This window comes from Acinonyx jubatus, chromosome B4, assembly GCF_027475565.1.
Source record: "Acinonyx jubatus isolate Ajub_Pintada_27869175 chromosome B4, VMU_Ajub_asm_v1.0, whole genome shotgun sequence".
NCBI lineage: Eukaryota > Metazoa > Chordata > Mammalia > Carnivora > Felidae > Acinonyx > Acinonyx jubatus.
Genome location: NC_069387.1, coordinates 122,620,218 through 122,637,953, shown reverse-complemented (window position 1 = coordinate 122,637,953; position 17,736 = coordinate 122,620,218). Strand labels below are relative to the sequence as shown.

The 17,736-nt window shown below is 36.0% G+C and overlaps 1 protein-coding gene across 4 annotated transcripts in view; it reads right to left on the bottom strand.

Moving 5' to 3' along the window:
• Nucleotides 1–17,736, bottom strand: part of WASHC4 (WASH complex subunit 4) — a 59,054-nt gene that overhangs the window by 29,243 nt on the left and 12,075 nt on the right. For all 4 annotated transcript variants that reach the window (XM_027070947.2, XM_027070949.2, XM_027070948.2 and 1 more), the window contains 6 exons: nucleotides 16,670–16,790; nucleotides 15,040–15,163; nucleotides 14,813–14,940; nucleotides 13,655–13,815; nucleotides 8,022–8,148; nucleotides 3,360–3,485 (listed from right to left, as the gene is read on the bottom strand). In XM_027070947.2, coding sequence (XP_026926748.1) covers nucleotides 3,360–3,485; nucleotides 8,022–8,148; nucleotides 13,655–13,815; nucleotides 14,813–14,940; nucleotides 15,040–15,163; nucleotides 16,670–16,790 — 787 coding nt within the window. The remainder of the gene's footprint in view (nucleotides 1–3,359; nucleotides 3,486–8,021; nucleotides 8,149–13,654; nucleotides 13,816–14,812; nucleotides 14,941–15,039; nucleotides 15,164–16,669; nucleotides 16,791–17,736) is intronic.

The window sequence follows — 17,736 nt, the reverse complement described above, 5'->3', positions numbered from 1 at the left end:
GCAAATAATTCAACAGAAAACTGAACAAAAGAAATGAACTGATTTTTCACACAATAAACACTTGGAAAAGACACCCTCATCAACAATCAGGGAAATAAACATTACAAATAAAATCATTTACCTCCCACCAAAAAAAAAAAAAAAGAAAAGAAAAAGAAAAAGAAAAAGCCAGATAATACCAATGTTGACCAGTTGGGGAACAAAGGGAAGTTTAATCTTGCAGAGGTATATAAACTGATTGCTCTCACTACTTTAAAAAACAATTTGGCGGGGCACCTGGGTGGCTTAGCTGGTTAAGTGTCCCACTTCAGCTCAGGTTATGATCTCACGGTTTGTGGGTTTGAGCCTTGCATCAGGCTCTGTGCTGACAGCTCAGAGCCTGGAACCTGCTTCGCATTCTATGTGTGTGTCTCCCTCTGACCCTCCCCACTCACACTCTGTCTCTCTCTCTCAAGAATAAACATTAAAAAAAAAAAAATTCTGGCATCATCTTGAAAAGCTGAACATGTAAGTAACACACAACCCAGCAATCCACTGGTAGATACAAAAGTTAGCACACCTCTGGCACAACTACACCAAGAAACAGAAACAAGAACAGTAACACTGTATATAGTAGCAACAACTGGAAGTCACCCAAAGTCCATCTACAGGAAAGCTACACAGCAATGAAAATGAAGGAACCATAGCTACTCATCCCAGCATGGAAAAGTTCAAATACAAAATTCTGGGGGCACCTGGGTGGCTCAGTCAGTTGAGCCTCTGACTTCGGATCAGGTCACGATCTCACAGTCTGTGAGCTCAAGCCCCACGTTGGGCTCTGTGCTGGCAGCTCAGGGCCTGGAGCCTGCTTCAGACTCTGTGTCTCCCTCTCTCTCTGACCCTCCCCCATTCATGCTCTGTCTCTGTCTCAAAAATAAATAAACATTAAAAAAAAAAAAAAACTAAAAACCACCTTGATAAATTCCAATATTAATTCTAGTATTAAAAAAAAAATTCTGAGTTTAAAAAACTAAAGAAGTACATAAAGTATTACTTCATTAATATAAACTTCAAGAGCATATATGACTAAATGATGAATGGTTTATAGATTCATCTATGTATGGTAAACTAAAAAGAAAACCAACGGAATGAGAAGCATAAAATGCAGGACTGGTTTCCTCTGAGGGAGCAGGGTAAGATGTAATCACAGAGCACAACACAGGGGGCTTCTGAAAATACCAATATTTCTTACATGGGATGGTGGGGTTTTGTCTATCATTTCTTAAAATTATGTTTATGAAATATATGCATATACACACATTTCTGTATTTACAGTTCATTAACAAATATAATATCGTTAAAAAAGGCTGAAAATTTCCAAAAGATTTTATTTCCTAAGCAAATCTAAAGGCATTAGCAGAAATTTACTAGAAAATTTTAATTTCAATTTTTATAAAGGGTTAAGTGGGCTCTGCTGCCTACAAAGGGTTTTTATTGTTTTTACTTAGAGTATGCTAAAAACATTATCGTATTTCCAGAAGTATTCAAATCACAAGATTACAGCACTTTCCCTAAACTGCAAAATAATTAGCCTCATGTTGACTAGCCTCATGTGCATCTGAACACTACAAAATGGATGTCTTTTTTTTTTTTTTAGTACAGTTGATACACAACGTTACATTAGTATCAGGTGTACAACTAGTGATTTGACAAATTGATACATTATGCTCTCTTCACTACAGGTGTAGCTATCAACTGTCCCATTACATTGCTATTGCAGCATCAGACTGTATTCTTTATGCTGTGCCTTTATTCCTGTGACTTATTCATTCCATAACTGGAAGCCTGTACCACTCTCTCCCCTTCATCCATTTCACCCAATCCCCCAAACCCCTCCTCTGGCAATCATCAGTTTGTTCCTTGTATTATTTATAGGTCTGATTCTGCTTTCTGTTTATTTTTTTTAAATCCCACTTATGAGTAGAATTATATGGTAGTTATCTGTTTGACTTATTTTACATTAATACCCTCTAGGTCCATTCATACTGTCTCAAATGGCACAATCTCATCCTTTTTATGGCTGTATAATATTCCATTACATGTATACCACATCCTCTTTAACCATTTGTCTGTTGATGGACATTTAGGTTGTTTCCACACATTGGCTATTATAAATAATGCTGCAATAAACACAGGAGGCATGTTCTTTTCAAATTAGTTTTTTCACTTTCTTTTTACTGGATCATACGGTATTTCTATTTTTAACTTTTTGAGGAACCTCCATACTGTCTTCCACAGTGGCTGTACCAATTTACATTCCCACCAACAATGCAGGAGGGTTCCTTTCTCTTCACATCCTCGCCGACACTTGTTACGTCTAGACATTTTGATATCAGCCATTCTAACTGGTGGGTATCTCATCGCGGTTTTGATTTGCAGTTTCCTGACGATGAGTGATGCTGAGGATCTTTTCAAGTGCCTACTGGCCATCTGCATGTCTTCTTTGGAGAAGTGTCTATTCAGGTTCTCTGCCCATGTTTTAATTGGATTATGTTTTTGGTGTTGAGTTGTATAAGTTCTTTATATATAGTGTGGCTATTAACCCCTTATTGGATATATGATTAGCAAATATCTTCACCCACTCAATCAGTTGTCTTTTTGTTTTGTTGATGGTTTCCTTTGTTGTGCAAAAGCTTTTTATTTTGATGTATGATGTAGTCCCAATAGTTCATTTTTGCTTTTGTTTCCCTTGCCTTAGAGGACATATCTACGAAATACTGTTATGGCTGATGTCAGAGAAATTACTTGTCTGTGCTCTCTTCAGAATTTTTATGGTTTCAGGTCTCACACTTAGGTCTTTAACCCATTTTGATTTTGTTTTTGTGTATAGCATTAGAAAGTGGTCCAGTTTCATTCTTTATACGCAGCTGTCCAGTTTTCCTGGCACCATTTATTAGAGTATGTTCCCCACTATATATTCTTGCCTCCTTCGTCAAAACTAACCATATATTTGTGGGTTTAGTTCTGGGGTCCCTATTTGTTCCACTGATCTATGCACCAATTTTTGTACCACGTCATATTCTTTTATAATTCAGGCAACATGCTTAAGTAAAACTTTACTAATACTTAAGTTAACCTTCTCATTCCCTTCTTCTCTCAATACATGCTAATTTTAGTAAAGTTTAAATATATTGGCCATTCATAAAGTTATTCAGAAATTACTTTCAATAGCTAGTTTCCTTAGCCACGTGAGAGATAAGTACACTTTCCCACAATTATTTATTCTGATAATCAAGAAGTCAAATATTACAAGATCACCATAATTTAAGCACAGGTTAATTCTCAATTATAATGGCAAGGTAAAATAATCTTAAACCTACCTTGAGAAGTTCAACAAGCCTGCATAATGCCTTAACTGAGGTTTTGGTCATTGGCTTTTGCATTGACATGTAGAGATTCATTGTGGTTTTAATAATGGTACTAATACTGTATGCATATAAGAAGCCCTATAAAAAAATAAAACAATGATTATAATCACAAGGAAAAGTTTCATTTCCTCAACATTTCATTCTCTATGTAACAATTATTCCCCAACTTGCCAATAACTATTTTAAAGTCTGCTCTTAAGATTTTGAAATATTCTTCCTCACACAATGTTACACCATGGTGAAGCTTCAAAGCAACCCTTTGAAGGTGTATCTAACCTATTACATACCATAAGTTTAGTACTGCTGAAATTAAAGTATAAAATCACAGTTAAAGAATCTTCCCATTAAAAAAACAAACAAACCCTTCAGAGAAATGATCTGAATGTCCAGAAGCTATCTATTCATCCTTATCTTACCTGCCAGACAAGAGTTTAAAGACTCCTATCTGCTACAGACAAATGCTAAGGACCCTAAGGAACCAGGAACTGAAAAATAAGGAGTATGAGAGCTGCTGTCTGGCCAATACAGATACTGAAAGGTATTTCTCAGTTCCAAGCCAATTCCCCCTTTCCTTTTCACCCGGACCAATCCCCACTGTTAATCTGCTACCATGTCCCCTGCCTATGTTGGTCCTAATCAGACCTTCTCTCCTTCCAGCCCAATAAGAACATATTCTCTCCTACTCTTCTATTCACGAAGGAAGAACAAAGGTCTTGTGAGGTTTAAAAAAAAATTTTAGTGCTAGTAAACCCAGGGAAATGGGATGGAATAAGAAAACAGGAAAAGGATATTACCTTATATATTTTCATTTAGATCCAAAAAAACCACATAGAAACATCATAATAAAGATTCTTTGGATTTACAAAAGGACAAAAAAAGATACATGTACAGTTTCAGGATGAATCTAAATTATACTATTATGGATATATTCAAGGAACTGGGGCAGAAGCCATATGCTAGTGATTCTCAACTTTTTTTCTAGTCCTCTATCATATGTGAGAGATAAAGTACTCTCCCATCAGTGTAACAGTGGCTCAGTAAAGAAGTGATACTTAGTGTGGGTGGGAGAGGGGATTTTCTCTGAACCAATTATATCTCTGTGATAAAGAGATGTGCAAAGTTAATAGAATAAGAAATGAGAGAGAAGGCAGCATCCTAATAAAGGTGACAAAGCTTGGGGAATACACACAGGAAAGAGCTAGAAGTCTTAACCTGTCAGCTACAGAACTATCACACCAGATTCTGCCCTAGTGCAGCACCATGAAAAGTTTAAAAGCAGAAACAAAGAACAGCAAAAGTATAACTCTAAGCCAGGCATAAAAAGGGGAGTTTCTTTTTTGAGGGGGAACAGGGGAGAAAGAATTCATGGGTCCCCAGATGGTCATTAACTTGTGAAACATATATATAAAGGATGTATTTTAAAAATCTAAATGGGGAGAGGAGAGGTTTAGGGTCTGTTTTTGTTAATGGAAGAATAAATAATCTGGACTAACCTTTGTACAAAGAACAAGCAAATCTGGGCAAAACATTTTTTTAATCTCTCAGGAGGCATCAAAGAGCTATTAAGAAGATAAGGAAATATAAAGCCAAAATCTGGGGGGAGAAGAAAGAAACCCAGAGAAGTGAGCCTGGCATTTGAGGCTGCTTTCCCTTAAGAAGCATCTGCCAGTTCCAAAAGAGAATAGAGACAGAAGCCAAATGTTACCTTTCAGCATCTCCCAGAAAGGAGAGGGGAATAAAAACAGGAGTTCGTGGCCCATCAAAGAGGAAAGGAGGTCCTATAAACCTAGGTTCTGGATTGGGATCCTGAAAAACTACCCCCTAAAAAGTAAGGGTGAACTCAAAAAAATAGCCATCATAGGATTTAGGTCCCATTTCAAATCATCTCAATCCATGACTAGGTTGAGGTGATCTAGGTTGTTAGTTGTCCCAGACTAGCTGTTTATCAAAAGTAAAAATTATTAAGTCCTCTCTGGAAAAAGAAAAACAATATCCAGATCTTCAAATTATATCCAGCGTTTTTCATATACAATGTGCACATTATTAAAAATAACCAGGCAAAGAGATAATAAGACATATCCAAAAACAAGAGAAACATAGATAACAGAAACATCCAGATAATGAAATTACTAGACATAGGCTTAAAAATAATTCTGCTACGTTGAAGGAAAAGAAACAAAATTTTTTCAGAAAAAGAAATGGAAACTATAAAAAAAGCTAAAAAGTAAAATAAGTAAAATTAAGAGTTCAGTAGATAGGCTTAACAAATTAGACATAGGTAAAGAGAAAAGAAGAGAGAGAGAGAATAAAACAAAAATAGTACTTGAAGAGTTAGTGGCTGAGAATTTTCCACAAATTCCAGAAGCTCTACAAATCCCAAGAAGCGCTGACACGAAGAAAACTACACCTAGGTACATTAAAGCAATATTGCTAAAAACCAAAAAGTAGATCTTACAAGCAAGTAAAGACTCACATTCAGAAACCAAGAAAACTGACAGCTAACTTCTCAACAAAAATAAAAGCCAGAAGACAATAAGTGGGGGAGGGAGGTGAGGGATCCTGCTAACCCAGAATTCTCTACATAGCAAAAATGCTTTTGAAAACAAAGTTGAGGGGTGCCTGGGTGGCTCAGTCAGTTAAGCAGCCAACTCTGGATTTCGGCTCAGATCATGATTTCAGTTTGTGAGTTCACGCACCACATCGCTCTCTGTGCTCACAGTGCAGAGACTGCTTCAGATCCTGTCTCCCTCTCTTTGCCTCTCCCCTGCACCCACTCTCTCTCCCAAAAATAAATAAATGTTAAAAAACAAAAATGAAATTAAAATAAAGACATACTCAGACAAAAAAAATAGTGATAATTCATCAACAGAAGGACATTTTAAATGAAATACTAACAGCTATTCCACAAACAGAAGAATGAAGAGGGGCACCTGGGTGGCTCAGTCGGTTAAGCGTCCGACTTTGGCTCAGGTCATGATCTCACAATCCATGAGTTCAAACCCTGTGTTGGGCTCTGTGCTGACAGCTTGGAGCCTGGAGCCTGCTTAGGATTCTATGTCTCCCTCCTCTCTGCCCCATCCCAGCTCATGCTCTACTTCTCTGTCTCACTCTCAAAAATAAATAAACAATAAAATGTATATATACGAATACATATATATATATATACACATACATATATATACACATATACATACATATATATATATATATATATGAAGAATAAAGAGACGCAGAAGAACAGAAAGCAACAGAACAGGTAAATATATGGATAAATCTAAATGGACCAGGACTATAAAGACAACAGCAGCAATAATAATGCCTCGAGAAGTTTAATATATAAAATGAATCAAAATAAACAACAACTCAGAAGTGAGACGGTAGATAAAGAGAATTACGGTGGTTTAAGATCCTCACACTGTCTAGAAAGAGATAAAACTACTCATTTATTTTGGAGTTGAAGGTTAAATGATGCACTTAAAATCTCTAGAGTAACCACTAAAAAAACCCAGTAAAAGGATACAGAATTAACAATAAAGGAGAAATAAAATGATGAATTAATTCAAAAGAGAGCAAGAAAGGAAAGTAAAAGGGACACAGAACAAGTGAGATAAATAGAAAGCAACTAGTCAGGTGCTAGTTTTAAATCCAAATACATCAGCAATGACATAGAGAAAATAAAAAAAGACAACTAGACTGAGGAAAAATTTATGTTGCTTACACACTGCTTACACACAGGAGACACACATTAAATATAAGGAGTCAAACAGGTTGCAAGTCAAATGATGAAAAAAGACATACTATGTAGACCTTACCTAAAAGAGAACTGGTATAGCTATATTACTATTAAACACACAAGACTTAAGACAGAGCATTATTAGAAATAAAAGAGATATTTCATAACAACAGGTTCAATTCATCAGGAATAAATAATAATTCTTAAATGTTATGCACTCACTTGGTTTTAAAACATATACAACAAAAACAAAGGGTAAACAGACAAATCCACCATGCTAGGGGGAGATTCTAACCCAATTCTGTCAGTAACTGACACAATATGTAAACAAAATCATTAACAAACATAACCTACTTGACATATACAGAACACTACAACAAATAAATGCAAGTTACATATTCTTTTCAAGTGTACATGAAATGTTTACCAAAGTTGACCATAGGCTGGGCCATAATGCAAATCTCAACAAATTTAAAAATAGCAAAATTATTTTAGTACTTCTAGAAATCAATAATAAAAGATAACTAGGAAATCCTCTTATCTTTACAAATTAAAACATATCTTCAAAATAACCCACAGATCAAAAAAGAAATCACAATAAAATTTCTTATATATTTTGAACTAAATAATGGAAATGCAACATATCAAAACTTATGGGATACAGCAAAAAAAGTCATGCTTTGAAGAGAATACAGAGATTTAAATGCATGTATTAGAAAATCTAAATTAGTCACACAGATCTAAACATAATCAAATCAATTTCAGTTTTTTAAAACAAAAACATATCCTACCCCTTCCAGTTTTTTCAAAGTGTAAGTTCTATACATTGAATTAACAAAGAAATGATCCCCAAAATATTCTAAGTAAGAAGATGCAACTACCTGTATAAAAACATTACATCTATTGGTGAGGTCTTCAGCAAATTTATCCATTCTCTGCTCTTTAGATAAAATAGATTCCATTTTCATCATCCATGAGCTCACAAAGACGTAGTAAGACTGTACATCTCTAACAAAGGAAAATATTGGGGTTACTCAGCACAGGAAATAAAATTTACTTCCATTTCTTTGAACTGGTTGGGATAAAATATTTCCTTGCAGGAGCCACCTTTCTGGTTTTCAAATTACAGACATCCTACATACATATATAATTTACTCATTCAACAAATGTTCATGCCTATATAGGCCAGACACTGTTTCTCAGTACTAAAAATAAAAGTTAGCAGTAAACAAAATAGATAAAAATCCCTACCACAATAAAGTTTACATTCTTTGAAGAAAGGAGAGTTGTGTAACAAAGAAATCAATAATTAAGATCTGTAAGATGTTAGATATGTGCTATGGAAAAAATGCAGCAGAGAGAAAAAAAAGAGACAGAGACTTGGAGGGCAGGTACAATTTTAATTACAGTGATCAAGGCAGGCTCATTGAAATTATGATTTTGAGCCAAGATTTGAAGAAGATGAATGAGTAATCTATGTAAATATATGAGAAGAGAATTCTAGGAAAGTAAATAACAAACGCAAACGTCTGGCATGTTCAAGTAATAAAAAGAAGTCAGTATGGCTGGAGCTCAGAGAACAGGGATGAGAACATAAAAGGAAATCGGAGAAGTACAGAGGTGGGGGTTGGGGGAGCAGGGAGGGTGGGGAGTAGAACAGGATTTGTGTATGACCTTGTAGAGAGGGCTTCAATGGAAAGCCACCAAAGCATTTGAGCAGAGTGACTTCATCTAACTTTGCAGAGGACCAAAATCACCTTGGCTGAGATGCTGAAAATAAACTGTAAAGGGGACAAGTGGGGTAACAGAAAAACGACTCAGGCAGCTACCATGATAATGCAGAAGGGGATGACAACTTGAACCAGAAGGGAAGGCTGAAAGTGGTCAGAATCTGGATATAAAAGCTACACTGATTGAACGCTTCCTATATGCCAGCCACTGTTCTAATCACTGTACGCAAAGTAACTCATTTAATCCTCACATAACCTTATGATCTAGAAGAGGAAACTGATACACAGAGAAGTTAAGTAACGTGCCCAAGATCATAACTGGTAAAAAGCCAACCCAAGATAAAAGCCCAAATCTAGGAAGCTTTCCTATCCAGGAAAGACTAAATCTACTGATTTAATTCTCCGCTGCAAGCCAATTACAAACACTGAATCACTCTATCAATGTATCTCAAATGGCTCAAAATGGAAACTTTTAGCCCAGAAGCTATTTAATATACACTTCTTTTTTATTTTAAAGGTTTAGTGTGGAAAAACAAACAATTCCCCTTTGTGGGATCTGATGTTACCAACTCTTTAGAGACGTCCTCCAGTCAGAGAAACATCCCATTACTGCCAGTCAGAATGAACTAGAGGATAGCACTCTGGGCAAGGGACTGCAGAGACTCACCTGACCGAAATCTGAACCCCACGGTGAGGTCACTGGTCAGCCATACTGCCAAAAAGTCTGACAATGTCAAGAACTCAGTCTGAAGAGGGATTACACCAAAATTTTTCATAACTGTCTTTTAAAGAGGTAAAACCCTAGCATCAAATCTAAGAAAAATTTCTTGCTGAGCCAGGATTCCATTAAACAAATAACACCAACAGCTGTACTTTTGGCTTTGCCTCAAATGGTGCTAACATTATTTGACTTGTGGATTATTTGACTTAAAAATGTGAAACACGGAGAATGAGTAGGGTCCTAGAGCAATGCCTCCTTTTGAGGAAGCTGTGATCAGTATTCAGCAGGGATACAAGTATAGGAGGGAACAGAAAGGTCATAAGCCAAGACAGAAGGAAGAGGCCTAGATTATAGAGCCCTCCTTGACAGTAATCAAACCAGTAACCTTATGAAGAAGGCTAATAACACAGTCAAGGGCACTCACTCAGTTTTAGATCAGACTATGCAGGATAAAGCAGAGATTATCCATTACTCCACCCATCACTCCTACATTCAAACACTAGATGATATTCCTCTCTTATAAATACATGAAAATGAAGCTGTTTCAAGTTTTAAAAAACAAGTTTTTGACAAATGGAGTCCAAAAATAGCCAAGGGTCCTGTCAGATGGTCAGCTTCATTTCAAAGTACAAACAGGAAAAACACTAAGGAAAAAAAAAAAATCTGTCCCAATATAAATCACCAAATGGCGGTAACACTTGCATGTCAACAGAGGTTTGAAATGAAGGTTCAGAGCTCTATCCTCTGAAGTCAGTATTTCCAGTGTCAAAATGGTTTTGAATGAAAAGCAAAATGCAGCAACCTACAAACCTTGGACCCCAGGCAGGAATGTGGCTGGGACACTTGGCCAGCTGAAGTCTAGTGCATATTGGGCGGGGGGGCAGGGAAACTGTCCCCCACTGTTTCCTCATTATCTAATGAACTCTGGAACCTAACTGGGACAGCTCTTGTTCACTCCCTCAATTTTTCCTAAAACACTGGATAAAACTCATGCTGGTCACACTGTCTCCCCTCTCCTGGGTTTCATTTTAGTGAATTTTAGGTTTGTTTGGGAGAACTACAAGGAGAACGAAAAAGACACTATCCCCTTCAGCTCCCTGGAGCTCTATGGTAACTGTGTATCTTTGGAACCAAAGAATTTAGAAACATAAAATGTTATCATGGGGGGGAGGGGGTCTTTGAAAGTCAATTTATTCAATCTTCTACCTGATAAGCCTCACTTTCTACAGCATCTTGGACTGAGGTCATCTATACCTTACCTACACAGCACTAGTAAAGAGTGCATTACCTCTCAGAACAGCCGCCAGGACTTGGTAGCAGAGGCTCTTCAGCAGGACTGGTATGGGTTTGCACACTGGCCCACCTAGCTCTCTGACCTGGCAAAGTTCATTTCTCTAAGCCTCATTCTCCTTATCTAAAAATGGGATAAAAATGGTACTGTCGAGTAGCAGTTAACAGCTTATGCTCTAGAGTTGGGACTGCCCAGCTCTGCCACCTACTAGCTGTTTAAATTTGGGCAAGTTTAATCTCTCTGTATTTCAATTTTCTCACCTACAAAATGGCCATAATTACAGTATCTACCTCATAGGATTCTCTCATGATTAAAGATGATAAATGTGAAGTTCCTGGAACAGTTTAGTTATTGGCTTATAGAAAGCACTGGGTTAATATTAGTTGTTACCTTTATTATTTCCCACATAAGAAGACTATTACAGGGTTTGCATAAGACAAAGTGTCTAAAGCCTTTAGCATAATGCCTGCTACTAAGAGCTCAATCATGTTGGCGATTTTGGATCTCTGGAGCCACAGAGATCAAATCTGTTCCCTCTTCAACCTGAATGCCCCTCAAATATTTAAGGAGCTCACCACATCATTTCTCAGATTTCTCTTTTAAAGGTCAAACTATGAAGAGATTCTTCAAAAGGCATGGTTGTCAGGTCTTCTGACATATCCTGATCAGCTGCATTTAGGGTTGCTGCATTTTGTCTCCCTCTTAAAAATGTGACACCACTGGACACCAACTATGATCTGACCAATAAAAATTCAATGAAACTACCAATTCACATGGCCTAGATATTATAAGTACCATTTCCCATAATCTGGATATAGTTATTAACATAATCCAAGTATGTATTGGCATTTTTAGCAACTGCATCACACTATTAATGAATATTAAGATGGGAATGCAAGCTGGTGCAGCCACTCTGGAAAACAGAATGGAGGCTCCTCAAAAAACTAAACAGAGAACTACCCTACGACCCAGCAACTGTACTACTGGGTATTTATCCAAGGGATGCAGGTGTGCTGTTTCAAAGGGACACATGCACCCCCATGTTTATAGCACTATCAACACTATCAACAATAGCCAAAGTATGGAAAGAGCCCAAATGTCCATCGATGGATGAATGGATAAAGATGCGGTCTATATATACAATGGAGTATTACTTGGCAATCAAAAAGAATGAAATCTTGCCATTTGCAACTACATGATTGGAACTGGAGGGTATTACGCGAAGTGAAATCAGTCAAAGACAAATATCATATGACTTCACTCATATGAGGACTTTAAGAGACAAAACAGATGAACACAAGGGAAGGGAAACAAAAATAATATAAAAACAGGGAGGGGGACAAAACAGAAGAGACTCATAAATATGGAGAACAAACTGAGGGTTACTGGAGGGGTTGTGGGAGGGGGGGAATGGGCTAAATGGGTAAGGGGCACTAAGGATCTACTCCTGAAATCATTGTTGCACTATATGCTAATTTGGATGTAAATTCAAAAATATATATATACACATATATATATATACACATATATATATAAAGCTTCTGATAATTAAGATATCCACACACCTTAATTAATACTATTAACCTGATCCCTGTGTCTCCATCTTATTGAATTCACAGCTTTAACTCCAAACTATGTCTTTTTCCCTCCTCAGTTCTGTTTTAGAAGATAGGAGGAAGCTCCGAAATTTCCGTTATGTGTCGTCCTGCCTGAATTGAGTAATTGTCATTTTCCATGGACTTGAACCACCAGACTTGAGAGTACTAAGAGATGCTTTAGGGGACTCCTATATTCCTGATGTACTCCTTCTTCCCCCATTCTGCAGTAGTGGTCCAATTTCCCCTTGACAGTCAAGATCGAAAGAAAATGAATAAATATCCCTATTATCTTCTAATCATATCACAAATAAAAACTGTGTCCAGCACAGAGCCAGTAGCACAGTCCTGCATCACTTCACTACAATCTTCATCCAGGTCGGTGTGTGATTTTAGCAATGCACTCAACAAACAATGTGCAATAAATTAAGTGTTGAGGCTAGGTGATGAGAACACGGGAACTCATCTATTTTCTCTTTTGTGTGTATTTGAAAATTTGCATAGTAAGACTTCAACAAAATAGGATGTAAATATCAGAAGAACATCTGATTGTTGTTACATTATGTAACAACATAAGGATGTAAATATCAGAAGAAACTAAAGTTAAAAGTATTCTGTTAGGGAACAGGACTCAGGTACAGGGGGAAACTGAACAGAGGACAGTTGTTTTTCCCTTTCAACTTTTAGTACTTTTGGACTTAAGTATGTACATATGTTACTTTCATAAAAACACAAATTAAAAAAAGGAGTGCATCAAATTAAAGTCAACGCCTCCAAAAATTACCACTGAGTCATGGACACCCAATGTTTTTAATGTCATCAAATGACATCTACTGCGGGAACTTCACTCTACACAAAATATTTAATGCGTCTGATAAAAAGTATGTGTATATGTCTGCAAATACATGTATACATATGTATGTGTGCCTATATATACACACACATCTCCATAAAGTACAATTTTCCTGCATCTTTAAGTTTAAACCTAAAACATTTAAAACAAAACCAAAAAAACTTCTAGAAATTAAGCCTCCTAGAGATTGTCTAACCTCTTCTCTGGTAATGAGTAAGTACATTTGATCTTATAACCAAATATTTTCCATATATTTAGAGTCAGTGTAAGATCCAAGAATATAAAGTATCTAAACACTTTCATTACGGGTACTTATAAACTCACTTGGTAAGTGATTGAGCTTTCTGCTGTAGGAAAGTATCTCTGTGTATTTTAATGGCTTGAAGACTTTTTCTGTCTAGAAGTTTGGCAGCTGCTGGTATTTTCTGGATCAAAAAATTATCAGGAAACCAAATAATATTAGCAGTTAAAGTGATGGCTGGTACCTGAAATAGTAAATGTAAGAGAGGGAAATCAATAAATTCAGGCTAACAGTAAGCTGTTTAATAGTCCTACAATACACAACGGGAAGACAACTTACAATCATTTATACATGACACAAATTATCTTACTGTGGCACAATTAAGGCATTCTAATATCTGATATGGGGCATGAGAAAGTTTTATTCTGCCTAAATATTAAACACTTACACACTCTCATGGATATTCAGATAAAAATATGCAAAAAGCAAACAGAAACTTCAATCTTCACCACTTTTACTTTTGTTCTATATTAGTGAAAAAATAAAAGACCCAAGATGGCTGGATTCTCATGGTCACATATCACTTGATTTTACACACAAAGTTTTCAATTTTGAAATCAGGTGTGTCACATCATGGAAATAGCAAAGATGTAAAAAAAAAAAAAATTTAAATTTTTTTCCACTTCAATAATGAGAAGGAATGGCAAGAAGAGGAGAAGAACCAAAGAAAAAGAAAACAGCAGTGACAGTAATAGGAAGTTAATTTATAGGAAAAAATCTGGAAGAACTTCCACAAATAGGTATTTATATGATGTGGAATTATGCAGTACTTCCATTTACTATGTTACTTATTTCTGGAATGCTTGGTTTTTGGGTTTTAAAAAATGCTTATTTTCAGAGAGAGAGGGAGCACGAGGGATGGGCAGAGAGGAGAGAGAATCTCAAGCAGGCTCCACGCTGTGGGCACAGAGCCCAAAGTAGAGCCCAATGCAGGGCTCAAACTCACAAACCATGAGATGATGGCCTGAGCCAAAATCAAGAGTTGGACGCTCAACCCACCCAGGTGCCCTGGGAATGCTTGGTTTTTAAAAATTCTTACGGTATTATTTTTATAATTATTACAAAGTATTGTAAAAATTACTATTTTTATAATCAGGAATAAAATACATTTTAGAATATCCAATTTTATCCAAAATCTTTTTCACCTACTCAAGTTGAAAAAAAAAGTTCCAAGTTCTTACCTTCTTACAAATGTCCAATAAAGATTTATAAAACTTTTTATCAATAGTCCGAAAAATTTGAAAATGCAGTACAAAGAGTCCACAAATTCCAACGTACTTGTCTCTCTGGTCAATTTCAGAAGGTTCTCCTTATAAAACAATAGCATGTGAGAAAAATATACTTAATTCTACATTCAAGGAAATGCAAACTTTATCAACAAAAATTTAAAAAATGCATTTTACGTTACCAAGTTTGGCTTCTACATTTGCAAAAATTGAGCGAATACTATGTGCAAATTCTTCAGCAAAAGTGCTATTTTTTGACACAGATACTCCTCCATTGAGAGAATCAAACTGCTGTTCTATACAGGCCTAAATAGGAAACATTTAAAGGGAAATTTAAACTTTCAATAAGTTATTAAACAGACTTAAATATACACCGTGTGACAAACTTCTAAATTCATCATTTTAACCTCAGTAACACTGAGGCTCAAGTTTTTACCTTAATGTCACCTAGTAACTAAATCCTTTTGAGTGAAAAATATGTACTTATGTACTTAAGTACCTAGTTAGTGAAATACAACTGAACCACATATCCAAAATTCTACATGAAGAGATACACACAGTGATGCTCAGTGACGTATGGAAGATGTATCTGATGAAGCACGGAAAACGTTTTATTATTTTACCATGCAATTTTAAGAGAAGAGTGTATTTTTTCTGATGATTACTTTCCTAGCACTTTATTACAGCATGTATCAGAATGTCTTCTGGAAAAAGACTCAATGACAAAAAATTATCTTCTGAATCGAATATATTAGCTGTTAATTAGTATAAACAATAGTTGGGATCAATCTGTAAAATGTGTGATCCTCAGAACAGCATAATGTATAGATGTCAAATCACTATGTTGTATGCCTGAAACTAACATTATGTGTCAACTATATATCAACTTTTTTATTGTCATTATGTAAAAATATGTTAAAAATAACCTTGAAGCAGATTTTAAATATAAATATATTGCAATTTCTAATAAATACTACCCAAAGCATTGCTATTCAATAGAACTTTCTGTGATCATAGAAATGTTCTACATTTCTACGCTGACAGGATAGCTAGTCACAGACTAATTGTGGCTATTTTTCCCTCAGCTTTATTAAGATATTATTGATATATAACATGTAAGTTTGAAGTGTCTGCCACAATGATTAGGTTATATATATATGCAACTATTAAGCACGTGAAAGTGGTGGAGAAAGTGAAATTTTATTTCATTTTAATTAATTTAAACTTAAAATAGCTACTAAATAGTAGGAAGCTACCTGGACTACACAGACCCAAATTATATTCCCTGAGCCTAGGAAGAATTAAACATTCATTCATTCATTTATGGGAGAGAGAGTCCAAGCAAGGGAGGGGCACAAAGAAAGGGAGACACAGCATCTAAAGCAGGCGCCAGGCTCCGAGCTGTCAGCTCAAAGCCCAACACAGGGCTTGAACCCATGAAGGCAGGATCATGAACTGTGCCGAAGTCGGACGCCTAACCTACTGAGCCATCCAGGCGTCCCTAAACACACCCAAATCTAGAGTTTAACAACAAACACTAAAGCAACTGCTTAGATCTTAATCCTTGAATAGTTTTATCCTTCTACATAATTAAAAAAAAAAAAAACCCTCACCCCAAATACAACTAGTACCATTAATTTTGTTTGCTGCTAGGTACTGAAATAATTACATTTAGTACACTGACAATGTTTTAAGCCAAACACTTCTAAAGAAAACATATTTCAATGGTATGCTATCAAAGTGTCATACAGAGTTCTGAGCTGGATCAACTAATACAAGCCCATTTAGTATAGCCTGATAGAGCTGTCATACCTGAAATATCATTCCATCAAGTAACTGCCCTTCTAGCTTCAGCAAAAACTTTTCAAACGGCTTTAGCTTTTCTTCCTGAATTCCAAATTTTGAAGGATTGTGATGGACAGATTTCAGTAACCTTGTGGAAGATTAGGAGAAAGGCCTTCAATTTTACTAATAATTCTTCAATTGAAAAATTTCCAAGAAATCAAAATTTTACATTTGTATTGATTGCTTGTTTGGCTCTACACATTTGAAAACCTGAACAAAACCAATGCTAATATATTTAATTTTCTAATCATGCCTTTTTTATATCATCCTAAATTCAGGTGTCTGGTACTGTCTAGATACCAGATGAACTAAATAAAATCCCTGGACTTAAAGAAGTCTTAAGAATATACAATGAAATAAAACCAAGTTCAGGAAAACAACTGTTACTTGAACAGAACCCAAGAAAAAAAGAACTCTGAGTTCTAAGGTAGTCAAATTAACATTCTAATATACTTTAAGTATTAGGATGCTTTATATAAGTATACCATACTCTCAAACAAGCCCATCTGAAATTTAAAAATGGTTACTGTATGTCAGAATGGCTAACATTAACAACTCAGGCAACAACAGATGTCGGCGAGGATGTGGAGAAAGAGGATCTCTTTTGCATTGTTGGTGGGAATGCAAGCTGGTGCAACCACTCTGGAAAATAGTATGGAGGTTTCTCAAAAAAATTAAAAACAGAACTACCCTACGACCAGCAACTGCACTACTAGATATCTATCCAAAGGATACAGGTATGCAGTTTCGAAGGGGCACATGCACCCCAATGTTTATAGCAGCACTATCAACAATAGCCAAAGTCTGGAAAGAGCCCAAATGTCCTTCCACAGATGAATGGATAAAGATATGGATAAAGATGTGGATAAAGCAGATGTATATATATACGTACATATATACGTATATATATATGTGTGTGTGTACACGTACATATACACGTATATATATGTGTGTGTGTATATATGTGTGTGTGTATATATATGTATACACACACACACACACACACACACACACACACACACACACAATGGAGT